The sequence below is a fragment of the Nyctereutes procyonoides genome, unplaced genomic scaffold, assembly GCF_905146905.1.
Source record: "Nyctereutes procyonoides isolate TBG_1078 unplaced genomic scaffold, NYPRO_anot_genome, whole genome shotgun sequence".
Taxonomy (NCBI): Eukaryota; Metazoa; Chordata; class Mammalia; order Carnivora; family Canidae; genus Nyctereutes; species Nyctereutes procyonoides.
Window position 1 is genome coordinate 22427137 of NW_026575131.1, and position 27758 is coordinate 22454894.

A 27758-nucleotide genomic window follows, 5' to 3' on the forward strand; every position below is an offset into this window, starting at 1 on the left:
GTTCTAACAAAGCCCTCAGTTTGTTACTTGGGATTAAGTTTTCCCCTCATCTCCAACACCTCAAAGGTAGAATTTCTTGCAAACCCTGAATAGAGTCATTGCCTCCCCCAGGAGGTAACTTGGACAGAATTTGAGATACTTAAGTGACCTTAAGAGGCTGGGTCAGCTCCCCTGAGGCAAGCAGTTGGCACTGAGGGGTAGCACACAGTGCAAAACAGGCAGAGGCTGTAGGCTCCAAGTTCAGCAAATTAGACCTTGACTAAATTGCTTTCCCTCTTTGGGCCTCCTGGATAAAAGAGGAGAACTGTAGTACCTGCATTATGGGCAGGATGAAAAATTCATGAGATAAAATCTTCAACACTGAATGCCCTGCCTGGTACATGCAAATTGTTTAATACATGTTAGCTCTTGGGTATGCATAGCCCTTACCACCAGACCCATAGAAGGTCCTTGATCAAGGGTAGCTGGGGGTATTACTATTGTTTTTCTAAGTGATACTAGAATTCCCATCTTTGCAGTCAACGATGTTAAGTAAGAGAAACTGTGGCTTCCCACAGTGGGTGTAGGGCTTGTGTATTTGCCCTCGTATTCACACAGTAGGCCCGTATTTTGTTTAAGCCAATACAAAAAAATCTAGGAGATCACAGACCCAATAGGGTCTCAAAGGAAATAATTTCTCTAAATCCAAGACTCTGATAATCCATAAACTGGTAACACATGAACTTTGCATCCCACCGCATTGGCTGGGCAAGACCGACTCCCCCAAAAGGCAAGTTCCCCATTGAGCATTCAGTGGCCTGTGTGCATCTCAAACCATGTGTATTTTGCCCATCCCCAGCCTTCACTCTCTGAATTACACAGACTAGAAGAGGGGCTTGCAAACTGTGACCCGCAGGAGAAAACTGTCCCGCCTCTCATCATCGTAAGTAATGTTTTATTGACACAGAGCTTCCTGTTTTTGTAAATAAAGTTTTTTTTAAGATTTTATTTATTCATGAGAGACATAGAGAGAGAGAAAGAGAGAGGCAGAGACACAGGCAGAGGGAGAAGCAGGCCCCATGCAGGGAGCCCAAAGCGGGACTCGGTCCCAGGTCTCCAGGATCAGGCCCTGGGCCAAAGGCCCACTGAGTCACCCAGGGATAAGTTTTATTGGCACACAGCTCTGCTCATTCATTTACATGTTGTCCGTGGCTGCTTTTGCACTACAGCAGCAGAACTGAGTCGTTATGACTTAACTACTTACAGCCAGGTAGTTGATACAAAGACTGTATCGGCCACAAAGATGAAAATATTTACTGATAGGTCCTTTACAGATAACCTTTGCCAGTTCCCATACTAGGAATAAAGCAACACATTGGATAGAGAATGCTAGAGGAGGGAAAGTCCAAAATTCAATCATAGAAAAAAAATAGAACTTGAAGGAATATGAAAGAATTTTCTCATCAAATACCTAGTCACCAGGAAATTAGCGAACAAACATTCAAGACGAGTGTTCAGTTTACTTTTACCAGGTCCTTTATGGTAGAACATGATTGAGGTTACAGATTGATTCATTCTGTGGCTCGTTTATTTGTACCTTAAATAATGATCAAAGTGCTCGGCCCGGCCCTGCTACTGTGCCAAGGTATCAGCAACACAAAGTCAAAATAGGCATTTTTTTCTGCCCTCGAGGAATCTATTGTCAAAGACAGGAGACAGTTAAGGAAATGAAACGCTACGTGCACAGTGGAGGGAATCTAAATCAGACTGGACTAAAGCAAAAAGAGAGGAGAAGGGAGCCAAGGGGGCTTCCTGGAGGAGGTCATTCTCAAGCTGAGGTTCGATGGACAGCTAGAACTTGGAGAGAAAGGCAGAAGGGCATTTCGGGCCTAGGAAAACGTGGCTTTGGGGGAATCCTAAGTTTATTAAGGCCGATGAGGAGAGAGGGTGGGGTGAGAGAAAGAGAAAAAGAGAGCTGGAGTCAGAGACAGAGATTTTGATTGAGAATAGCGTCTGAGGCACGGAGGGGGACACTTGACGGGATGAGCACTGGGTGTTATTCTGTATGTTGGTAAATTGAACACCAATAAAAATTAATTTATTAAAAAAAAAGAATAGCGTCTGAATTTGAGCGATCTTTTACTTTAGGGTTTTGATGTTTTTCCTCAGATCTTTGGGGGCAGGGGAGAGGTTGTTTTAGACCTTTAGACACATTTGGGAGAGGGTGGCAGGGTAGAGGCGGGAAGGGCAGCTGGGAGGCTGTGGCAGCGATCCAGGCATCCAGGTATGTTAGTGAGGAGAGGATAGGTTTCACTCTGGCAGCAAACAGCCCCAGCATCCTGATAGCTTGAAGAAGCAAAGGTTTGTTTTTGGTTCACGCTACCTGCCCAGTCACTGGTTGTCTGTAAGCTCTGCTCATCACTGTCACGGAGGCTCACAGAATGTTCCTGCATGTTGCCAGTTACCAGGATGGAGAGTGAAGAGCCCTTAGAGGCTTTGCACTGGCAATTAGGTGCTCGGCCTCTACGTGGCTCATGTGACTTCTCGCAGGTCGTTGATTGGAGTTGATCCCGTAACCCACTCGACCACAGGGACTAGGAAAAGGGATCTTATCATGGTACCGCATGAATGCTGATGCAGATTTGATTCCTGAAACAAATTTACGAGCAGGATGTTTACTAGAGAGCACCCTGGGAGTGACTCCTTTTTTTGAAGGGGGTGGTGGTAGAGGGAAATGTAGGTGGGGGGTGAGTTTTGCTTGAAGTGACCTCCAGGAGACGTTATATCAGCTAGATCGAGAGGTGGATGTGGGAGTCCATCGTAATGGCTGGTTGTTCTGCAGCCTCGTGGGGCTTCCCGCCACCCTCTGCCTTTGCTCCTGCTGTTTCCTCAGCTTGAGATCCCCCCAGCTGGATCCGTGCCTGGGAAACTGCCCTTCCTTCCCAGGCGCACGACCCTCCCTGCCTTTTCATCTGTGTCTCCTCGCTTGTGTGGGCACCTACCTCGCACTGGACTGCAGGCTGCTGACAGAGTGTCTCTGCCTAGGACATAGATGGTGCTCAGCGCATTCTGGGTGGCCTGGGGAATGACCGAGCATCCAGGAGGCCTGTGGTTCCCCAACCACAGGGGGTGAGTGAAGAGAACCTGGAGGACCTGGAGATGTCCTCGTGCACAGGTCCTTCTCTTCCATGAACAACTACAATAGCAACATCCCTTTCCAGAAGGGAATAGAAAGAAGCAGGATGAGCAGAGGAGAAATGGCTTCAGCTGCCCTCCTGGGTAGTTCTGGAACTGAGAGTTGTCCCCATCGGGAATAAGAGGGCTGTTCTCCCGGCCAACTTACATCAACCCATCATTGGACGTGGGGTCCCTTGAGAAAGAATGTGGAGTGACCTTGACGTAGGCAGCTCTTTAAGGGAGGGCGATGCCCAGAGGGGCTGTGGGCTGTCAGTTCAGAATGCCTCCGACAACTGAGGGACTAAGTCTGGGCAGCACATCACAGCATCTTCTACAAATGCCTGCCCAACAGGTGCTGGGATCAAAGCCTGAACTGAGGAAGGGCCCACGGGAAGGAAGCGGGGAGTAGGGATTGCGTTGACGTGAAGGATGTAGAATCTGGCTTTATTTTAGAACATGGCCTGACTGTCTCCGGATTGGATCCTACCTTAGTGAAGGGATCGGGTGGCCATGGAGTCAGTTAATAGCAGTAATACACACAGAAAGGTGAGAAAACTTGGCCGATAGGGGAAATACGAGTCTCCTTATCACAGAGAAAATTTGTCTTCCATCTTTTCTGGTAGCCAAAGACTAGGGTTTTATGGCAAGGAACTGACATGCTAAGATACCCAAAACTCAGAAGGAAAACTACCTTAATGCTCTAGCCCATCACTTCACATAAATACATTTCTAAAAGACTGTGTTATTTAAAATCAAGATCGGTCTCAGTTATATTCGAAAGGCAATTGCAGACTCTTTGTGGCACAGCTTGAAAAACACCAAGTTAAGAATAGACTCTCCTGCCTTTTCCAATGGGTGTTTGTTTCTCCTTATACCATCTTGTCTTGGTAGAGCTGCAGCGCAATATAACTTCTGTTTACCGTGTACTGTTTATCATGAACATGAAATTTGTGTTGTCCAGCTTGGTGGTTGTAGAAAAGTGTGAATGATTCGAATGGAAAAATAAGATAGGTAGCTCTAAGTTTTGTAGACAAGACAATATGACGTAAAGCATGGAAAGGAAGCAGAAATTAAACTCTCATGAAAAAAATTAAAGTTGCCATGTAATTACATATATGTGTGCCTAGAAGTGTTCATATATAACAAATATAAATCCTGGCATCCTTGAAATAAACTTAGCATGAAAGAGGCTGACAAATGTGATAAATTATATTGTGCCATTTTCCCCTCATGTCCTAATCATCTTTAGTCTCTTGAATTTTGTGTTTGGGCAAAGCTCGTTGCTTAAATCACTATTTTTCTTTAACTAGTGCTTGTATATAATCTCATTGCCTTGACTTGACTAATAGCTACTAATTATTTAGCAGCTGCTGTGTGCCAGGCCTTGTCTTTGGCATTTGGCATGTGTTATCTTAAAACACAAAACCTTTAGAGTTTTTTTTTTCAATATACAAAAATATAAAAGATAATATGAGTAAAAGTCCATGCACCTACCTCCCATTTTTAAGACATCTTGATATTTTGCCATGTTTACTTTTTTGAAATATAATAAAATTGTATAAAATCGATTGAAACCGGTACTTCTCCTTTCTCCCTAAAGTCCTATCACGAAGTTCATGTTTCTCATTCCTGGGCATGTTTTTATAATATTGCCACATATGTTTGTATGTGTTCCATATAAATATATATTACCACTGTGTTTGTCAAATGTGTATAAGGATGTATAATTCTGCTACCTTATTAATCTCGCAACAAGCTTTTGGGATTTGTCTCTAAATTCATTTTAATCCCTATATTCCATTGCATGAATATAACCAATCGTTTGTTGGTGGACACTTAGGCCGTTTCCAATTTTTCAGCGTCTCAAAATACTACAGTGATTGTTTTTGTGTTTGTCTCCTTGTGCTTGTGAGCAAGAACTTCTCCAGGGTATATACAGAAAAGCTTTAGCTTTATGAGATGTCGTGCCTTATCTTTGTCCTTGTAACAGCTCTACGAGATGATATCTTGAACCTCACTTTATTGGTTTTATATACTTATTAACTAATAAGTCACAGTGCTGGAATTTGAATAGTGCTCTGGCTGACTCCAGTGCTCAGCCTCCTGCCACTGACTTGCTGCTTTATTTATTAAAAGGTAAACAACATGTGGAGATAGAATCTTATCAGTTTTTTCACTTATTCATTCACTCAGCCAACATTGAGTGGAAACATAGGCTGACCCTTAAAAATGAAGTCTATACACTCAGTTTGCCTGAGTTCAAATCCTGACTCCCCTTTTGTTAGTATGTGAGTTCTCTGAGACTAAATTTTTCTTCTGCTGTAAAATATAATTATAGTATCTCATTTAAGGTGTTTCTTTCCCATGATTGTTCTAGAAATTCAATGTATTGACACTTTCAGTGACCCATGTTAGATATAAGTGTGGATGGATGGATGGTTGGATGGATGGAGGGATTAGTGCCTGGAAAATGGTTATCTTTATATGTGCAGTCTTCTCAATGTCTTATGTATGTGAGTAACCATCGAAACCCTACAGTCTGCGAATCCTTACCTCCTCCTTTCTCTTTTAATCCCAGATTAAGAACTATAGGCTACTGTAGCGAGCAGGACAGGGACCCACTGAGCACTGCAGAGAGACACTGCCCACATGGTTGCGTGGCACAGCTTTTTATCCTGGGATTCTGACATCTTCTGATTCTGGCATGACAGCAAAGATGCTCACAACTATTTGGTTGGTTTCTTTCTTTCTTTGCAACCGAAGCTATTAAATTTTCTTCGTCTCAACTCTGAACCCTAGACTCTCATGCATGAAGGCTATGGGACCCCACTGACTGCTGTGTCTCTCATCTGGATGAGCTCTCTTCTCATATGACCCTGAGATTTGCAACTGCTAAGGAGATCCAGTTATCATAAGCGTCATGCTACCCTTGGGTAATGTCGCCAGCAAATATTTTTACAGAAATAAGTTTGTCTCATTAAAATGTGATTAGATGCTTATTATCTGAGAGAGAAAAGGGCCTTGATAAAATAGGGAAATAGAATGAGCTGTAGTCAGCTGGACCTGGTTTAAAATCAAGGCTTCATGACTTACCAGCTGTGTGACCTTGAGCCAAGTTGCTTAATTGCTCTGGGCCTGTTTCTTTACCAATGCAAAACATAAAATACTACTTACATTTGCATGGTATGGTGTGAAGGTTAAAAATAACATGGGTTGAGAAATAGTAGCTTTTTGGTTGCAAAAATTTGAACCCCTTGCACAAACTTGATCCTAAGCCTAAAGTAATCATGCTAGGACTTATGAGTGCAAAGTGTGACCAGGATAGAGCTCCAAACAGGGTCCTTTCCTAGCCATGTGACATGAGCAAATTACGTGACCTCTCTGTGCCTCCTCTTCTTGTGTAGGAGATGAAGATGATAATAGGACCAATCTTCCAGGGTTGTTGAGGGAGCAACACAGATAAATAAAGATTTCAGTAGGGTGCCTGGCTCATGGTAGGCCTTTAAAAAGTCTTAACTATGTTTTTTTTTCTACATTTTCTATATGTCATATGTAGTGCTAAGCACTTTATAGTCACCATTTCGTTCAGTTCTCCTAACAGTGCCATGTAACAGGTATTATCGAACCCCTTGGCTAATGTGGGAAATATGTAGAGCTACTGAGTAACTTGTCCAAGAGCAAAGGTTGGAGCTCAGTTCTGTCTAAAGACAAATCCCATGCACTCAGCCATCACATGCAAGAGGCTTAGTTTACAAACCGTTCAGCCAAAAAAAAAACCAAAAAAAAAACAAAAGAAAAGTTCAGCCCCTTCCTTTGCTCTGTTTACCCACTTGATGCCATAGGACTTCCCCAGTCTTCACCTCTCCCTCTACCAAATCCCATAGCCATAGCAGGAATCAGTGAACTAGTTGAGACTAAATGATATATATTCTCAATCCGGAAGTAATTCAGATCATGCCATTCTCTTACTTGTTTTTGTTTGTTCGTTTTCCATTCTCATATTTGAATCCCTCAGGTGATGTCCCAACTCAGAAAAAGCCAGCCTCACCATACCCACAAGGCCCCGGGTGATCAGCACCTCCTTTCTCTGGGTTGTCTTCACCCCCACTGCCAGCAAACACACACTCAGCCTCTGGTGGTAACTCCTCACACCCATCCCCTAACTCTTCTCCAGTGACACTGGCCTCCCCTCTCTCTCCTAAACCTACCCAAGTGCATTCCAACTTCAGACCTTTTACCATTGGGGTGTTCTCTGCCGGGAACCCCATCACCTAGAAGTCCACACGTGTCCTCCACCTCCCCCTCCACTACCTGCAGGTCTTTCTTCAGATGTCACCCAACCCTCCAGGCCACCCCGACCCTTCCCGCATCCTGCATTATTTTTCTTCCTAACCCCATTGCCACTTGATGTTAGAACTTTGTTCAGATTCTCCTCGGTGTCTGCCCAAGCAGAATGTTAGTGGAAGACTTGCAGGGCCTTGGCTTTGTCCGCTGTAGTAGCTTTAGTGCCTGGAACCTAAGATATCGTTTGGAAATACTTATTGACTAAGTGAATGAAGGAATCTGCTTTACATTTTAAGAAGCTTACTCTAGCCAACCTGCCGGGTACAGCTAAGGAAGGGGAAGACAATTAGGGCACTGTTTTCTGATGTCCTGTGAGACGCGGTGGGGACCTGGGCAGGATGGTGGTGGCATGTGGTGTAGGGGGACACTAAGAGTCTGGAGGAAAACGTAGCATTAGGGGACCTCTGTCCAAAGGGGAAGTTTGAGGTCTATAAAGTTCTGGAAATTTCATACAGGGGAAAAAGCCATGCAGGCTGAAATGTCTTTGTATGTGTATATTTATTGGTGTTTTTTTGTTTGTTTGTTTTTTGTTATTGAAAATAGCCCCAAGCTAACCTAAGTACTGCTGATTGAGAATAAATTTGTTTGGGTTCTCTGATGTCTTGAAAAGCAGTATCTGGATAGCAGAGTAGGTTATTTCCTGCAGGGCCCCTGAAAACGGGCTCACCCCAGGACCCTAGGTCTTGTGCACAGCCGGCTTCAAGTCCTCATCTGCGCCCTGCCCAGGGTGGGGAGCTTGGCAGCTTCTGTAGTTTCTCGTCAGCTCTAACTGTCAAGTGATCGCTGTTTCCTGTGCCCAGCCCTGTGGTTAGGTTCTGGAAGGTGCCCTGTTTTGCCTGACCAGTGCTGACAGACACTTCTGACATTTTGCTTTCCTTTTTCTTTATTTTATTTTATATTTATATTTTATTTTATTTTATTTTATTTTATTTTTTGGCATTCTATGGACATTGCTTATCATTCTGACCCTGTCTCCTGTCATTCCCATCCACTGGAGTTAAGGATAGAGGGACCTTTTGGATTTCCCTGGATTCTTGGGAGAAAAGAAAAGAAAAAACAAAAAACAAAAAACCTTTTTTTTTTCCCCTTGGTCTTCATTAGTGTTTAATTAAAAGCTTGCTTTCCCTAGGTCTTTGGCTATGTCTAGGCTTTTTAAAATTCTGCAAGCACAGTCAATATAAAGAGAATTTGACCCTTTGAGTTACAAGAGATGGTTATTGTGTCTAATTATCAACCTTAAATAATGACAGAATCAAAATCCCCAGCACAAAAAGTAATACTAGGAATTTCCCAAATAATTCCTGAACACAGAGTACATGTACTTTTAATAAATAATCTAATATCAGTTTTTAAATGAAATTATTGGTTAAGTTTGGAACAATTCGGTCAGGATATAAAGAATCTTAACTCTCAACTCATATTTAAATTTATTGCAGTTCTTTCTTCCTTAAGGTTTTTATATATTAATATTTCTAGGTCTTGATGCCAGATATAGTTCTAGCCAAGCTCATAAGATTTTGCTCTCAAATACCTTTTGGAAATGGTATTTTTTTTTAGTGAATGTGTTTTTCCTTTAATAAACTTCAGAAGCCAACTCTGAGTTTAAAAAAAAAAATTTTTTTTTTGAGACCTTACCAGAGTCTAAACAGTGCCCTTTATTCACAACCAAACTGGATCAGTTTAATTTTTTTTTCAGGCTCCTACGCTACATTAGGTGACAGATACGGCAAAAATTTGCCGCACCTTTATGCTATATATTGTGTGTTTTAAGTAAGTAAAATTTAATTATGGTCTTTCCGTCCTTTTCTTTTTCTTTCTGACTTTTTTTTTTCTGTATATTTTCTTGGAGCTAACTAGGTCATGTTTAAGGATATGAATAATTTATATATATAAATGTATGTGTGTGAGTACAAATATACAAATAAATGTATATATACATATGTGTATATATATATATATATATATGTATGTATATATAAATATATGACTATATCTAAAGTTTTTCCAGAAAGGAGAACCATGAACCAATATATTTATCAAACATAACTTTTACTTTTTCCCCCCCTCTCTTCAACATCACGTTTAAAGTTATGTTATGACCCTGAAATAACTGCTCAGTACCAATAATATGGTGAAGTTCCATCATAGATCGTATTTTTTAGGAAGTTGCTATCAAGTTTAAGTTTAAGGTATGGGAAGTTGCTATCAATTTTGATGAAGTTCAGTGAATGAAAATTAGTGAACAACTTCATTTGTTTCCATTGGTTTAAAGAGAAGAAACTAGAGAACCAGAGAGGTGGTTATGTGCCGAAGCTCCCGTGTCATGTCCCAGCTCAGCTCAGCTCCCCTGCCTGTGAAATGGGGCCATGCTGTGGCTGCCACATGGGGGGATTGAGTATTTAAGTAGGGAGCAGTAGAGCGAGTCACTCACAATGTGGTACTTGCCCGCTCTCCTTCCCCAGCAACCACTCATCCTGTGCAAGACCAGGTGAGTCATTGCAGGCTTGAGGAACGTCTGAAGAAAAACACAGACGCAGTGGGCAACAACAGTGTCATGCCTTCCTAAACCAAAGCTGCTTCATTCATTATTTAAAGATATTTAATGACATCTGTCCATTTTAATAGACCTTGTAATGAGATGAAAGGCTTTATCTATTTCCTTTGAGTGATTTATACTTATCCTTTGGGAGCTGGGGACGTTGGAGTCAGATGGATGTGAGCCCTGATCCTGTGGCTAAAAGGCAGTGCAGCCCATAGCATGATGAGTCTTGTCATCTATAAAATGGGGACATAATATCTCATAGTATTGTTAGCAGGTTTAAGTGGGAGAATGCCCTGGGACTACTCACTCCAGTACCTCACCCCATTGTGATGAGAACTTAATAAATTATAGTTTATGAAAAAGGCCCTGACTACTAAAATAGGCAGAAAAGACAAGGACAAGCATCCTAGAAATGGGATCCTCTTTTCCTCTCTCATCTAGGTGAGCTTACCTAAAATAAGAATAAAGGAACAGGGCAGCCCCGGTGGCTCAGCAGTTTAGTGCCTGCCTTCAGCCCAGGGCGTGAACCTGGAGACCCAGGATCGAGTCCCACATCAAGCTCCCTGCATAGAGCCTGCTTCTCCCTCTGCCTGTGTCTCTGCCTCTCTCTCTCTCTTTCTCTCTCTCTCTCTCTGTGTGTGTGTGTGTCTGTCATGAATAAATAAATAAACTCTTAAAAAAAAAAGAAGAAGGGAGGAGATGGATATTTTGAAGCAGGAGAATTAAATGATAATTGATCTGGTAAATTGGTACAATCTTTTGGAGGAAAGGTTAGTGGTATCCATAATGTGAGATATGTGACCTCTCTGACTGAACATCTCCACTTTAGGAAGTCATTTTGAGAATATTCTTACATAATGGTATATGTGGAAGATTTTCATTGCACTGTTAGTTGAGATAGCAAACCATTAGATACATGAATAAGAGAAAGCATGATAAAATGGTAATACCTCTGTACCATGACATTCCATGAGATCAAGAGGATCAAGATCAATGAAGTAGAGGACAGCTTCCCCAAATTGTCAGTGATATAATTTTGAGTGAAAACAAACACACAAGACAGAATAATATACAGGATGAGTGTGTGTGTGTGTGTGTGTGTGTGTGTGTAGAGAGAGATAAACAGATACAGATATTATGCAAGAAATATGTGTATGTATTCCTTTGCTTGGGAGAACCAGGCTGGAAATATATACACCAAACCATTAATGATGTTTACCCCTGGGCAATGTCAGTGGATGAAGGGAGAGTTTTCCACTTCTTTTATTTTCATAATTCTGAGTTTAAATTTTTTTATAGCAAGGATTTATGTAATTTTTTGTAATTCTGTAAAATTTCCTACTTAAAACAATTGATCCTGCCTATTGTGAAAGTGTTCCTGCAGAACCGGGGATCTGTCCCAGTTAACCCTGTGTCATTGCACCCAGCATGTAGTCCATTCCCCCAAGTGTTTGTCTTGTATGTCCATTTAATAATGATTACTAATCAATATTGATGTGATTACTGTTGAATACAGTAATACTTGTGCTCATTTGCATACCATAGAGCTTTTTATCATTATAATAGCATAAGTCCATCAGTATAATTGTTACAGAAATGCATGGCTTTTTTATTTAAGATTTTATTTATTTATGTATTTATGTATTTATTTATTTATTTGAGAGAGAGAGTGCAAGCAGGGGGAAGAGTAGAGTGGGAAGAGTGTGGGGGGGAGAATATCAAGCAGACTCTGAGCTGAGCACAGAACCCAAACTGGGACTTAAGCTCATGACCCCGAGATCACAACCTCGAGATTATGACCTGAGCCAAAACCAAGAGTCAGACACGCTCAACTGACTGAGCCACCCAGGTGCACCCCGAAATGCCTATCAGTGGTATCTATTCACCAGATTTTTAAAAAATGTATAGTGGCATGCATATTACATTAATATAAATTTTTTACAAAGGTGAAATCATCATATGCATCTTATTTTGAAATGTATTTATTTATACACATGTTTAGATACTGGCCTCTCATTATTTTCTGTAACTGTTGTATATTCAGTGATACGATTGTACCGTAATTACTTCCATCAATCCCCTATAATGGGCATTTAGATTGTTTACAATATTCACTAAGACAGTGCTACAGTGAACATCTTTGTATGCAGTACATTTGTGGGAAATTTTCTGTAAGATAAAAACACCTTGTTTGGAAGGAATTTGGATTTCCAAAAAGGTTGTACCAATTCATACTACTGTTGAATGAACAAGAGTGTTGCTTTTCCATACCCTAGCCAATAACTTTTGATTTATGCTGCTCTCTTAGCCAGAAATTTATTTATTATATCTTTTTTTTTCATTTTATTTCATTTATTAGTGGAGCTGTCTGACTTTCATAACTTTCTTACAGGCCATAATGCTCAAAACACTGGGATTGTTCTTGCCTGAGAACATCGGGGAAAAAAACATATTCTATGTTTTATCACAGTATCAAGTGGTTTGCATGTTTTCAGAGCCAGACTTGAGAGCAAATTTTGGTCCCTTATAAAATGTTTATCATCTCAGACTGGTATGGAATTTTCCTGTATACTTAAAATAAGTTTAAGTAGAGCACTGCATAAATCCAAGTATCATAAAGATAAATTATCATTCAGCCTCTCTGTCATGCATTTCAATATATTTCGATGTCAAGATTTCAATATAGCCAGAATAGTTCTTGCCTTTTACATTTACTCTACTGTTTAGGTCATACTATGGTTTCCCCATTCACTATTGAGTGAATTTCAGCAATTTTGTTTTTTCTCTTCTGTAAATGTTCTATACTTCATTTAGAGAAGCTGGAAAGGCTCACTGAGGCTTTTATTTATTTATTTTGCAACAAGGGATAAAGCTTGGGGCAGGAGAGCAAAACAATGCACCATCTATTTTCTCTTTTTCATCTTAGATGCCCGAGGCCTGGAAGCTTATTGGGTCCTCTCAATCCATATTTATTAACTTAAATATAATTTTGTCATAGTTGAATTGTCTCAGTGAGATTTCATAGCCACAAGCAACCACGAAACTGTCTTTTGTCCCATTCTCGGAGCCACTAGAACTGATTATGTAGATGATGGAAACTGCTGGTCCCATTAATGCCGGTGGTTATCCAAGAAGCACCTGACCCACAGATCTGTTTGTGTATAGCGTTACACCAGGGTCAGCCGAACTCAGGGGTAAGTTGGAATTGCCACAGGAAGCCCTTCAAAGAGGCCTCTTGTCACATTTTAGCTATCCAGCTCTCACCATCAGCATCTGCTAGCACCCCATCTCCCTTCTGGAGCTGTCTGCCTGGCAAAGGCAAAAAGGCAGGTCCCAGTATAGACTTCCTACCATGGCAGCCAAGAGGGCTAGTTCCTCCTCTGTCTGCACTGGGGTTCAATGAGGGAACAGGCCCAAGGCCTCTTTCTGACTCCCAGATACTTACACACTCTTGCATTCAAAATGAGGAGTGGTGTGGTGAACTGGAAGACAGAATGTTTGAAAGTCAGAACCATCAAGGTAGCAGTGGGGTACGACACAGACAAGATGGTGGCATGACATGATACTGGCTGTGTTTGCCACTGTTGGGTTCTCTTGTTTCCTATTCACTTTCCAAGCCTGCTTCCAAGAGTCATTTTTTGTCCTTCTTCTATCCTGAGAGGCCTGATTTGGTCAGGAATCAATATCACCCTCCATGAAACTTGGGAATATCCTGGCTGGTCCTTCAGCCAGTGCTTCCCAACTTCTTTTCATATCATAGAGTACATATAAGATGATAATGTTGCTGTGGCCCCAAGGTAAGGTTTATGAAGCTGCTCAAGGTCTGAGGTCACCAAGGCAGGGTCTCAGGCTGCTGTGAGGGCTGAGAGAAACAATAGTTTAGGATAGCTCTTGCTCACTCTATTACAGATTGGCTGTGAAGATGTGGCCAGAAGGAACTATGATGACCTTTTCCTCTGGCCAGTGATCAGGTTAGCACAAACATATGACCCAGAGCCATATGACTCTGGCCAATGGGTGGTGGAAGGGGGACAGGTTGCTGATGCATTTCTTGAAAAGCTCTCTTTACTCTTAAAAAGAGACATAGAAGAAAGACATGGTCCTCCTTTTGGAGTAGGCATGTGTGATGCCTGGAGGAGTGGCAGTGATATTGCAACCATGGAGGAATGTTAGCTTGAGGAGAACATGCTGAGTGGAAAAATAGAAGGGACCTGGAACTTTTTTTTAAAAAAAGGTTTTATTTATTTATTCATGAGAGACATACAGAGAGAGGCAGAGCATAGGCAGAGAGAGAAGCAGGCTCCTCGCAGGGAGCCTGACACAGGACTTGATCCCACACCCCAGGATCATGCCCTGAGCCAAAGGCAGATGCTCAACCCCTGAGTCACCCAGGCGTCCCGGGACCTGGGACTTTGATGGCATTTCTAATATGCAGACCTCACCAACCTTGGAACAGTCCTATCTTTAGATATTGACATAATGGATCCATATTAATTTTTAAAATTTATTTAATTAATTAATTAATTTATTTGAGAGAGAAACAGAGAGTATGAGCAAGGGGAGGGGTGGAGAGAAAGAATGTCAAGCAGACTCCCCACTGCTCTCAGAGCTGTAGGTGGGGCTTAATCTCATAACCCTGCAATCATGACTTGAGCCAAAACCAAGAATCAGATGCTCAACCAAAAGAGCCACCCAGGCACCCCGTGGGTTCATATTAAGAAAATTATTTTCACTTTTTGTTTGTTACTTACTGAAAAAAATCTTTCTGATATAATATCTGTCCGGGACTTAAGATCAGGACTTATAGAAGACTTGTCCAACCAAAAAAGTTCTCAAAATAAGAAACTTTTGAGGAAAGAATGGGAAAAGAACTGGAGATATATTGGTGAGAAGAAAACGCTTAAGTTCAAAGTAAGATGGATAGAAGAAAAAGAAAACTGGTAAATAAAGAATCAAGCATTTGCTCTGTGTCTCCTATTATGAATTATATCACTGGGTAACCTGTTAGTAGATGGGAGGAAATGTCTCATTACAGATACAGTCTAGGTAATAAATAAAGGATGATAGAACTAGAAAGTCACCATATTGCAACACTTAAATCCATTAAATGATCTAGCTATTGAACCAGCATCACAAAAGAGAAGTCTCTCCTAATAAAGAACACAGGTGATAACCAAAGCAGATCCAACTGGACTCTGATCAAGCTTTCAGATTCAACCAATTTGTGAGAAATACAATGGACAGAGGACCATGTTTAATCACACCATTAGAGGTGTAATCAGCAAAACTTAGATGGTGAAATGTACAAGATAAGCAATCCAATTTCTTCAATAAATAAATTGCAATGAGAAAGAAGAGAGAAAATGAGTATGATGAGTAGGAGAACCTGTAGATTAACAGACACAAGAGAAAAATCAACAAATGGCAAAGTGTGGACATTTTCCACATCAACATTCAAACTTGAAACATTAACAAGACAATTGGAAATTTGAGCACTAACTGGAAATCTGATGATATTAAGGAATATTGTTATATATATATACATATAACAATATATATAAAACAATATATATAAAACATATATACACATATATAGATATACAATATACAAATATATATTAGGTAATTGGGGTTATGCTTTTAAAAAGAGCCCTTATCTTTTATATTGAAATATTTACAGATGAAATTATTTGAATGCTTAGATTTCCTTAAAAGTAAAAGGACAAAAGGACAGAAAGTGGGTGAGGAAACAAGATGAGCCGAGTGTTCATAGCTGTTGAAACTGGATGCGGGATGCATGCGGGTTCGTTACACCAGTCTGTCCCTTTTTTGTAAGTGCTTGAAATTTTCCATCATAAAAAGTTTCGTTTTGTTTGTTTTTAAAGAAATGCAAAGGGAGCGGGAAAGGGGAAAACAAAACAAAACACCAGATTGTGCAGAAATACAGGAAGGAAACCTAGCAGCATGCCTGAACACTAACCCCTGGATGCATTTCTCATTGTCCGCAGCAACCAAGCGGAAGGGCCATATTTAAGAACATAAGCCCCAGGTTCGAATCCTGTTCTATAATCAACTGGGGGGACCCTTGGTGCCAAATTTTCTAGGGCTCAGTTTCTCATTTATAAGATGGAGATGAACTAGTATCCACTTCAGAGGGTCGTTGTGGGGAATAAAGAAGATAATCTGTGTCGAGCATGGGTCCTAGTTCCTGGTACCAGTTAGCCCTCAGTAAATGTGGGCTTTTAGCTATTATTTCATTGAACGTAGTATTTAAAATTAGACATTAGACAAAAGTGAACACGTGCACTTTTCAATGGATGTTGGAGCATTTTGGATAACTCCTGAAATTCAAAGGCCTTTTTTGGTTCCTTTTTTCCAAACGTGGGGATGAGATCAGATTTTACCATCATTATGTCCATCACCTGAAAAACTGCATGTGCCTCATGGTCACACCCAATCAGAAGTCACTGCACCCGCCCTGTGAAGCAGACAGAGGGGGAAACCCTCAGGTGGCTTACCTTTCTCCCTACCTCTTTTTCACCTCTGTTTTTTCATTTATGGTTAAGAAAGCAAGAGAATCTGGCTAGAACAAGAAACTTCCCTCTTTTTCTTCCTGGAGGGGAACATGAGTAATAGACTTTTCCATCAGGGTTGTTTTTCCTGGACACGTTGTCCCCCCTCCAACTGCTAAAACATGTGATCCTAAAGGAGACCTTATGTAAACTTCAGATGTTCCTTATCGGTCGGTGATGCCATCCCAGCTTCGAATAAATTATGAAGTTGTTTTCTGTATTTGGTGCTCTTCCTTTTAAAACAGAAATTCTATTCATTCGTGGTATTAGGTTAGAGCTTACCTGTGCCATGTGTAATATAGGCTCAAACAAGTCAAGAAAGGAGCCACATAGCTGGCTTCTTCATCCCTTCCAGGCCTCCCCAGAAGCTCACCCTCACCACCCAGTGCTCTCTATCACATCCTCCTGCTTTCTTCATGAGTCTCTCCTTCCTCTGAAACTACCTTTATTTATTCATGTATATTTATATTTTTTATTTCTTGTACCCCATGGATGTCTCTCCTTTCACCACTGCGCCCCCACCACCTAGCCCAGGATCCAGCGAAACAGCTCTGGAACCAGGCTATGATTTGTAGGGCCCAGTGCAAAAAGAAATTGTGAGGGCCCCTATTCAAAAAGTATTAAGAATTACGAGACAGCAGAGCATTACATCAAGTATGGGCCATTTCTGAGCATGGGATCGTGGGGGACAACGCTGGTTGCATGCTTCTTGTTACGAGGCCTAGCACCTAATAGACACGCCAAAAATAGTTATTGGAGTGAATCCAAATCTAAGAAAAACCAGGTATCCAGGTATTCAAAGAGCTCTGACATACAAATTGATAAGAAATTAAGAACAGAAGCCAGCATGTGTATGACAGGGATGCATAACTTCTCAACCACAGGGCTGGCAGTGAGGTGAAAAATAAGATGATCACTCTACTCTCCTTGTGAAACACCAATCTAAGCTGTAAATCCCTTGAGAGCCTGGACCCAAGTGTTTTCATCTTGACTTCCCCCACAGGGCCCTGCGCGTTCGTGGTGTTCAGTGAACAAAATTGGTTCTAGAGGTGGAAGGAGAGCAAGATGAGGAGTAATGAAGGAAATATACCTCTGTTTAGGGCGAATTTCACTAAATTTAGGAGATGATCCAGCCTTCAAGGACATCCTCTCGGTTTATGACAAATGGTTCAGAGACCGCTCAGCTGTCATAGAAAATCAGTCCATCGCCTATGATAGGATGTTTTGGTGTATCTGGCATTCATTAGGTATATCTGTGATCATGTTCTGTGATCCTTTTGGGATAAATGCAAAGCTCTTCACAGAGATTACTAGGACTGTATATACCCTTAAAATCGAGACTACACGACCATGACCATGTATTTTTTCCTAAATTGGTGGGCGTATTTTTCTTTTCCCACTTCCAGCAATGGTGGAAGTCCCCACAGAGTCATTGGTATGCTTGTCCAGGCTCAGCAGTTTGTTGGTCATGTGATGGTGTCACAGATTGCATTTTGTAGGCATAATTTCACATATGTTCATATTTCATTTGGACTTATTCCAGAGTAAATTCTTTTCCACTGGGACTCCCTAAAGTCTACGTCCCTAGATCCAGATTCATCCCTGCCCTGTGTCTGACTGCCTGGCAGGAGCCATTTGAAAGAGTTGTTGTTTCAAGTTAGATGTAGGGTGAGTTGTGCTGCTATACCTGTTTGGGACTTGGAATGCCAGTCTTCTAGGACCAGTTCCTAACTGATTCACTGATCATAGACCTTCTATCTGATACCTGAGTACTACAGGAACTATCCATTTCCCTAAGACGTAACCCCTGGCACCTAGACTGCTTTGTGATTTGTACCCAGAGCCTCCCTGCCAAGCTCCCCAATTCTAGGTTGATAAGTAACCCCGTTGTAGAGCAGCATTGGTCACATACCTGATGATATCTAACTGTTGCTATCCGTTCTCTCACAAACAGATGTGTTTGTTTGCTAGTGAATTCTTTTTAAAAAAATTAGAACCAACTTGAGCACAAGTGGGAGTTATAGTGATTCAGACGTCTTCAGAGTCTATCTCCCACTCTTCTGCCCAGCATGAGGTGGTACGCTGGTAGCCCCAGACTCATCGCAGCAGCCTTGTAATTCCAGAACAAAACCAAATACACTTCCCTGATCCTTGTAACTGAGGAGTATGGGGTAGGGTGTTTTGGGTTTTTTTTTTTTTCGTTATTCCTGAATCATATGTTCGTCCCATGATGGGAGGTGCAGCACATGAGGTTATTCTCACCCTAATCTTGTACCCTGTGATGGTACCATCACAGAAAAGCAGGGATCTGTGATTAGGAAGAGGTGAGTCAGACTCTGAACAGGCAAAACCAACAGGCACTGTGACAGTCTCCTTGTTTTAAGCCTCCTGTGTGCTCTCATGGCTGTAACCTGGCTTTGCCCCAGCCCTGTATTTACCAGACCCTACAAGTTGGCCAGGCTTCCTGGTTTTAGCCCATCCAGTTGCCTCAATTCTGAAACTGGTTATCAAAATTCTGATTGTCCTTCAACAGGAGAAACTTCTTCCCATACAGTTGGAAATGTCCCATTAATTTTCTCAAGAGACTCTCCAACCCAATGAGAAAAGTTGCCACTTACAGGGTTTTCTATTTATTTATATATAAATAAATAGAAATTTGCACAAAAATATAAAGTAATTCTCCATTTTCCTAGTAAAAAGATTCAAAACACATGTTTGGGGTCAACTTAAATATATACAAATTTAGGAATGAAGATTACATAGTGGAATATCTACTCCTAATATTTCAGCTTATTTGTTCTATAGATTGAAAATCTGAGTGCTTGTTGCCTGGCACTCTCCCTCTTTGTGCTGTGGTTTGTTCAGCCTCTTCCTCTGCATCTGTGTATTAACCTTGAGACAGAAGCCCATCTTTCAGTCATCCTCTTAGCTATCCCAATCACATCTTCACTGGTGCCTGAGACATATGAGCTACAGCACTTTTTTCTATCTCCATATGTGGCATTTCATTGGGAAAATGATTACATAACTTTTTTCCTTCTCCCATCCATCCTCGAGGTGCATATGCATGGTCTTCCAGCATAACCACCTGCTGCATGACCTTTTATTTATTTTTTTAAGATTTATTTATTTATTTTAGAGAGAGAGCTTGGGTGAGCAGGGAGAAGAACAGAGGGAGAGGGAGAGAGAATCTCCAGCAGACACTGCTGAGCAGGGAGCCCCACACTGGGCTCAATCCTATGATCCTGACATCATGACCTGAGCCGAAATCAAGAGTTGGATGCATAACCAACCGAGGCACCCATGTGCCCTTGCATGGCCTTTTAAGATGATGAATAGGTAACTAGTTTATTCTAATATCCAGCCCATCCAATTGTGAGGTCACAGGCCCACCAGTAATTAGTAAGTCTGTATTGAATCATTTGCCACCTTTTCCACTTATTTTATCAAGTGACCCAAATAAGCATCCAAACTTGGCATTATTTGAGGTTGTTTCAGGCTATTGTGTCTTCCCAGACTGCACATTTTGGTTCAAAGTAATCAGTTTTTGAAAGGACTTCAAGGTAAAGCCACTCCATCACTATTTGAGGGTAAGATATTTTTTTTTGGTAGAGGGAAGGGGGGAGTCTTCCTCATTAAATACATGTCCTATGTACCCATCTATCCGGCAAATTCTTTATGTTATGCATGCAATCATCTCATTTAATTCTTCCAACACCCCTGACAAGATAGGGATTTTTATTTCCATTTTACTAAAGAGTAAACGGATTGTCAGAAAGGTCAGGTAACTCTCTCAAGGACAAACAACCACAGAAACCTAGGTTTGACTCTAGAATTCACATCCTTAACCATACCACACACTTGCACAAAATTTCAGAAGGTTTTTTTTTTTTTTTTTTTAGATTGGAGAAGCATGGTACCATGTCATAAGCTCTTACTTAACTGCTCTAAAAATAACCCATAGATTTATTATTTTTCCTGGATTCTGTATATTTTTCTTTCTGCCCCACCTTGGAGCATAATGTACTACAGTTATTCCCTATTCATTGAGTAATTTCAATAGTAATGCTTCTGTACAATGCAAATGATGAAATAGATCTGTTTTTGAGACCACAGTCATCCTGCCAAGATTTTTTGTCTGTGGCTGGCATCTCTGCTATTGATTGATAGTACTGAGGCTGTCTCATGGAATTCTGACTTTCTTTATGAGTGTAAAAGCTAGTGGCATGAAATGGGTGTGGGTACACAGTTGAGTTCAATATCTTTCTGTTTATATGCATTCAGTCTCCTGCCTTGTGCAGAATACACACAGACTGAACTGCTGAAATTAAAGTTTGGGTTCTTCAGTCGCCTAGCACATCACAAAATAATGATCTTTCCCACATCATACATCATCAGTGAAGTTTGTAGAACAGTAAACATTAAACATTTCATCGTGTGTTTTAAAGATGTAATGAAGAGAAACCTTAGGTAGCCAAAAGAAATAGCAGAAGTTTTAGGGTTTTTTTTTCCCCCATTGCTCTCCTGACTCATGTTGAAAGGCTTTTGTTTCTAATCAAAGCAACAAACGGTAAGGTCATTTCCTTGCGATTATATGGCAGCGGAAGGCGTCAGGGTTTTCAGATCCCTACTTCCACCAGCTTTGATTTGGAGAAAACACACACACACACACACACACACACATCACAAGTGCTTAATACATGTGTCCTTTGTCCTGTACGCTCTCTCCAGTCCCTTTAAATGAGCCGAGATCATGGTTTGGAGGTAAGAACAATTTCTCTTATAATATTCTGACTACAGACGGTGTCACGGGGCTTTGTGAGCTCTTACTGGCGTTTCTTAGCAAAATCTTGGTCAGATTTTATAATATTATACTGGGGTGGAGTCCTCGAAGTACTCCAGAATATTCCAGAATTTAACATTCAGAAAAGGAAACTTCAAAAAAAGTTTGTCTCTGCTCTTTTCAAAAAATTACTCTTTCCAAAAAAACAGTTGGCTCTGCTCCAGTTTGATACCGAAATGAAGATGGTCCTTAACACCCATCTTTTGGAATGTTTTCCTGTCATTGTTTTTAATGCTACCTCTGCTCCCTTAAAGGTCCTAAAAGGCTGATTTCTTGTTTTTACTTTGGAACTTAACAATTGTTGTTGAAGTATATCCCTCTACCTTACCGCTCCCCTCCCACACACACCCTTTTTCTTTTCTTTCTTACTTTCTCTTTTCTTCTTCTTCTTCTTCTTCTTCTTCTTTTTTTTTTTTTTTTTTTTTTTTTTGGTGGTTGTTAATTTTAAAGGCTCAAGCTCCTTTATGGATATGGAAGGGACAGGGAGAGGGCAGGAACTGTGTCAGTGAGCAGCATGAAAATACTTTTGGGTTTCCAGTTGTTAATCATGTCCTCAGTACAATGCGTGTGGTGAGCACTTCTCTATCTTTGTGGGCACTTGGCAGCAAAGATTCTGTGGGGATCTAGAACTCATTAGTTGCCTTTCTAAAAGGATCTATTAATATTTGTCCCTGTCTTGCTTGAAAAAAGCAGCAGGAAAGTGAATTCTGTCCCGGAATCAAGATTATGGTGAAGACTATGTGATCAGAATTCAGCAGCTCAAGGCAGTGACCTTGGGAACATCATTTTGGGGGATGGCTTTTAATTAATTCATAAAACTTGTATGATTTGTCAGAGGAAGTTCTACATCCTAATTTACGGGAAGCTTTTTTTTTTCTTTCCTCCCTTGTAGTGTGGTGTTGGTAAACTCATCAAATTTAACTCCACATGTCCATTTTTTTTTCTGATAGGTAGATGTTGGAGATGGAGGAGGGGAGGAAAATCTGGGTTGACTTCAGAAAACAAAGGAAATTGTCTCATCCAGGAGACTGCAAAACCCTTGGGTATAGAAGGAAGTCTGTGGAGGAAGTGGGTAGGATTGGGTACAGAAGAGAAACATCAAGGAAATAAATACATCACAATAGGGACTGGGATAATACCCCCTTGCCATAATATAATACTACAGCATAGCCTGAGAAATGAATTGGTGCTCTATAAATTAATTCTATCTAAAGCTATCTAATGATCTGAAGGAGTAGAAAAGAATATAATCTTAACCGAAATGTGTTCCTTTCACTTGGTTTCACCGGCATTACAGTGACCCAGCACCTCACATTCAATGATCCTATTCTTTAGATTCAGGCCATAGAACCTCTCTAGAAGTGAGACTCTCTTGCAATACAGCCTCCTCAGGAACCAGAAACTACACGTCTTAGCAGAAGTTCTAAGATAGTCACAGACATTCCAAATTCCAGTCCAGAGCATATTCTGTGTGTTCTATGCATCATTTATTTGGCCTTTCATTTGGAACACACAGGAAAGTGGTGAGAGAATGGAGGCTCTCACCACTAGATACCATGCCCCCGCTATAGGGCAAGTGCTCAGAAACTATTGAGAGAGGGGGATGGGTGGTAGACAAAGACCACTGGTTGAGTAGAATTGTAAAGTATGTTTATGCCATGGAATATTTGAGCCCAAAGAAACCTTGTAAGTCGCTTTGTCTGGTCCCTTCATTCTATTACTGACAGAATTAAAATCCAAAGTAGTGGGGAAATGTTTCTAAGATCTCATATCCCATTAAGGACAAGGCACAGCCTAGAATCTCCAGAGTCCTGATTCTATACCCTGTCCACCACTGTGTTGTTTCTAGGACCAGCTGATTGCTTTGTCTAATTTCCAGCATCTCCAAATTACATGGAAATCAGGTTATTTCTCATTTATGTCTATCCTGGACTAAAAATGTGGTAATTCATCTCAAATGAAGTTTTTCTTCTTATTATGCACTGCTTACAACTTTTGGCAAAAACCAACAGACAAGTACGTGAAAGACCCCAAGAAAAGGAACCAGTTGCCTTGTCTCTTTCACCACAAGCTGTAGTACTAGATAAAAATGTACTCAATCACTTTCTCATAGCTTGGAAAATATTGTAGGAACTGAAAAATATTGGTGAGCTCTTAGTAAAGACCTGTCTCAAGATCATAGTTCAAGTAGGAGACTTTTGTTTGTCCTTGAGGTGGATTTCATGAAACTCCAATAAAGACTTTTTTGGTTTTTTGCTTGATATTGGAAAACTGCAAAAAAAAATTTTTTTTAAGATTTTATTTATTTATTCATGAGACAGAGACAGAGAGGAGAGAGATGGAGAGAGAGAGAGGCAGAGAGAAAAGCAGGCTCCATGCAGGGAGCCCAACGCGAGACTCGATCCCGGGATTCTGGATTGGAGAGAGGACTCCAATCACACCCTGGGCTGAAGGCAGGTGCTAAACCACTGAGCCACCCAGGGATCCCCAAAACTGCAAAAATTTTTAAATGAAAGACTTTTTTAAACCAGAAAGATAAAGGTGAAGATAGGCTCAAATATACATGAACATATATTAACATAATGTGGCAAGGATAGGCAAGGAGTTTATCATTCCAATAAAAGTAAGTAAAGAAAAGGAAGATATTGGACACCTTCTGCTTATTTTAGAGGGTTTTTTTTCCCCTAAAGGAAGCCTTTGTAGATGGGGGTGTAAAGATATGTTCACTTCTGTTTTCTTATATTGCTTTATTCTCTCTTTTGGTTTTGTTTTTCTTCTATCCTTGGAACTTAGAATAAACAAGTCAGCAGAACTTGTATTTATTTTCAAGATTTTACTTAATCAACTTTCAACTTGATGTGTTCAGGTTCAGGTTTCCCAACCAGGAATGGAATTAGGCCAGAGGGATCCCTGGGTGGCGCAGCGGTTTGGTGCTTGCCTTTGGCCCAGGGCACGATCCTGGAGACCCGGGATTGAATCCCACATCGGGCTCCTTGCATGGAGCCTGCTTCTCCCTCTGCCTATGTCTCTGCCTCTCTCTCTCTCTCTCTCTCTCTCTCTATCATAAATAAATAAATTAAAAAAAAGATTTGGAATTAGGCCAGAAACTGACCTTCCATAAGAGAGAATCTTTATCTGGTAAAGCAGTGGGATGTTGCCAAATGGCTCAGTGGACAGAGAGGTAATGGATTGTAGGTCTAACTCTGCCATTTTCTGATAAACTCTGTGGCCTTAGAGCAGCTAATTCTTCCCGTCCAGGCTTTCAAGTCCACATTTGTGGGGTGAATTAGACTCATGCTAGGGCTCCTTTCCAGCCCTGAATTATACCTCTAACTATCTGTATTGACCTCCCTGTCACCCGGAAAAATGGCAGCTCTATCTCTCTGCTTACCCCCATCTCCCTCTATCCTAGTCCTCTCTTTCTCATCCTTCTCTCCCTCCTTCCTTCCTCTCCACTGATATTTTCCTTTTCACTGTGGAAGGAGTAGAGGGCCTGGGTTCCAATGACCCACCCACCTAGAGCCAGTGGCAGGAGAGAAGTGGGAGCAGACTAGTACTGCTGAATTACTGAACCTGCAAACTGGAATCAGATGCTGGGATGCTCTCTAGGAAGAAGTCAGAACCTTGTAAATACTGGATGCAGCTCTTATGCTGAAATGTAACACGGCTCCGTGGATTCCAAATTCTTGCAAAGTCAACACCTCTTTCTCCGGTGGGTGCACTGCCTCCGTGATGGGCCAGGGAGAGGCTCCTGAGGGGGAATGCCATGCATCCACTGCAGTTCTGAAGCCTCCACCAGCAGGAGAGTGCAGACGGACTCCCTGTAGCTCTTACAAGCTTGACTTGTAGTCTGTTTGCCATTCACTCTTGGGGAGTTTACAAGTTCTTGGTGGGAAATGGCCGTGCATAGTAGAATTTAATTAACCTGATTTTGAATCAAAGGATTAAACCAACAGGGGTGTACTTAGGTAGAAATCCAACAGTGTTGACTACAACAATGACACTAATGCATTCAGGGGCCAATCAGTAAGAGTTCTGTTTTTGATAGGCCCTGTCGAAATGAAACCAGAAAGAGAGGAAGTGGTAAGAGTGCAGTGTCCTGCATCTTACATGTAAACTCTGCTTTGCCACTTAGGAACTGAGTGACCGCCTCTGACCTTCTGATAGGGCTGGTTAAAGTGACCTTATAAGGTTGTTGAGGGCATTAGAGCCTGCCTCTGGCACTCAAGCCGTACCTAATAAAAGACAGTTCACATTATTTAATATTATTATTATTATTATTATTATTATTCCTCTAGCCCAAGTCCAGGAAATGAAGTGTCAGTAAAACAGGTAGACACCACCAGCAGATTGAGAGAGCAGTAATGAATAGGTCATTTTTTCTCAGGGCCCTTCATGTTCACGATGACATAAGTAAGAACCAGTTATTCATCACTCCACATTTGGATCTCTGCACATCTTGCCACTGTAAGAATACTTGCCAGCCTTCCATCGTTTTGGCCACATGGGGTTACCTGAGCCCATAACCATTTGTCTGGATTTCACTCGGTGCAGATCCACAAATAACTGATCACAACGTGTCCATTGCAGCCTTCGAGCTTGGTCTTGAGGTCAACTGTCCATCTTTTTAAGGACCTGGTTCTAAATCACTTTAAGGATATGGACTCAATAAAAATCTGATCAAAGTTATAGAGACTCTTCCTGGCAAGAGTCTCACCAGCACATTTTGCTTATATTGGGGGAGGAAGTGATGTTTTCAAACCCTTCTCACCTCAGTAGACCCGTGAAAGGTCTATGTATCCTAGTTAAAGAACTGGAATAACAGTATCTTTCAGAGAAATGGTGAGAAACTAGTTGGCCTCTTTATGATCCCCAAGAAACAAGTTTCTCTGGAACTTTTGAGGACCTAACCTTATTTTAGCCCCTAGATGTGTGGTGTCCTGGAATTGACATGGGCTGCAGAAAAGGTATTTAGGATCTAAGAGCAGAGCAAGTCCTGCCACCTCATCCTCTACAGCTATTTATACTGTTCCTCTGGGAACAGGAGTCATACCTTTGGCAACAAACAGGGTGTGGAGGAAGGAGGCTCCCTCTTGGTACTTGGCCTTGTGTTGAGTTGAGAGTCAGATCACTCTAGTGGGACCTGAAGGTAATTGCTCCACTCACCATTAGAGCAGCCATCTAGCTTCAGGGATTCATCTGAAAACCTTCAGAGATTTTGCAGTAACCACGGCATTTGAGCTGGAGCAATAGGCCATTGTTTGCAGTAACCATGCACACCCCCAAGCTCTCATCTCATGGTGCAAGCACCCCTCTTTATTAGAGCAAGTACTGAGGTCCAGTGCACCCACAAATCTTGCTTTGCATTCATTGTCCTTTTTTCCCTCTTTTTAAAATAAACTACTCATCAACCAGTAATACTTCTCAATATTTTATATGAAAAAAAGACTATATTGCTTCCTCAATTTTAAAAAAAATGAATTAAGCAACTCAATTTTTTTTCATTCGACAGCTGTTTACTGAGCAGCAGCTTCTTCAGGGTGTGTGCTACAAGCTGGGGAAGAGGGATTAAGAGACAGATAGGGTCCCTGGAGGAAGATACTGTAAACGAAGCACATCGTTATTTAATTACAATTGTAAAAAGTATGGCAAAGAAAAGTACAAAGAGCTAAAAGAAAAAGTAGTACTTTTTATATAAAAAACAATTAAATTATTAATTAAATAAATAGCAGTTAATTAAATTATTAATTAAATAAATAAATAACAGTTATGTAGCCCAGAGCTATTCCAGACACTCTATGTACACTGCCCCAGACACCGCTATTGTGTCCATTATGCAGATCAGAAAACTAAGTAACAAAGGGATGAGGTCCTTTGCCCTTGGTTGTGCTGCTAGCAAATTAGCTGAATCCGAATTTGAGCCCCAGGCAATGTGACTCTCCAGTCTTCAAACATAGCAACTACACGAGTTGTGGCTTTGATAGTAAAATGATTTTTAGCATATATTTTTAAGGATAAATTGGGTTAGAGTGCGCTTTCCCTACTCTCTTGTGCTTTGAGGTGGGAAGGAGATGACACAGAGGAAAAACTGGAAGAGGACCGGGTAGCTGGAGCTCAGAGAAGGAGGAGAAGGCTAGGCAGAAAGCAGGCAGGCAGGGGTGGATGGGCAGTGTTAGGGATAGGAACTTTCTTCTGATTGAATTAGGTCAGTTCTGAAAGTAAATGCCTCCATCAAGACCCTGTCAGGAACTTTCCATGCCTGTCATATAAAGACACTGAGTAGTGTTCTCCTGAGCTGGCT

At 41.2% G+C, this 27758-nt stretch overlaps 1 protein-coding gene across 3 annotated transcripts in view; it reads left to right on the forward strand.

Moving 5' to 3' along the window:
• The window catches only part of FRMD4B (FERM domain containing 4B), a 323770-nt gene that overhangs the window by 148144 nt on the left and 147868 nt on the right, over positions 1-27758 (forward strand). Inside the window, exon 1 of one of the 3 annotated variants that reach the window (XM_055343544.1) lies at positions 21307-21378. The exons of the other annotated variants lie outside the window; for them this stretch is intronic. Coding sequence (XP_055199519.1) covers positions 21355-21378 — 24 coding nt within the window. The 5' untranslated portion in view covers positions 21307-21354. Of the gene's footprint in view, positions 1-21306; positions 21379-27758 lie in introns of those variants that run through there. 3 annotated transcript variants of the gene reach the window in all.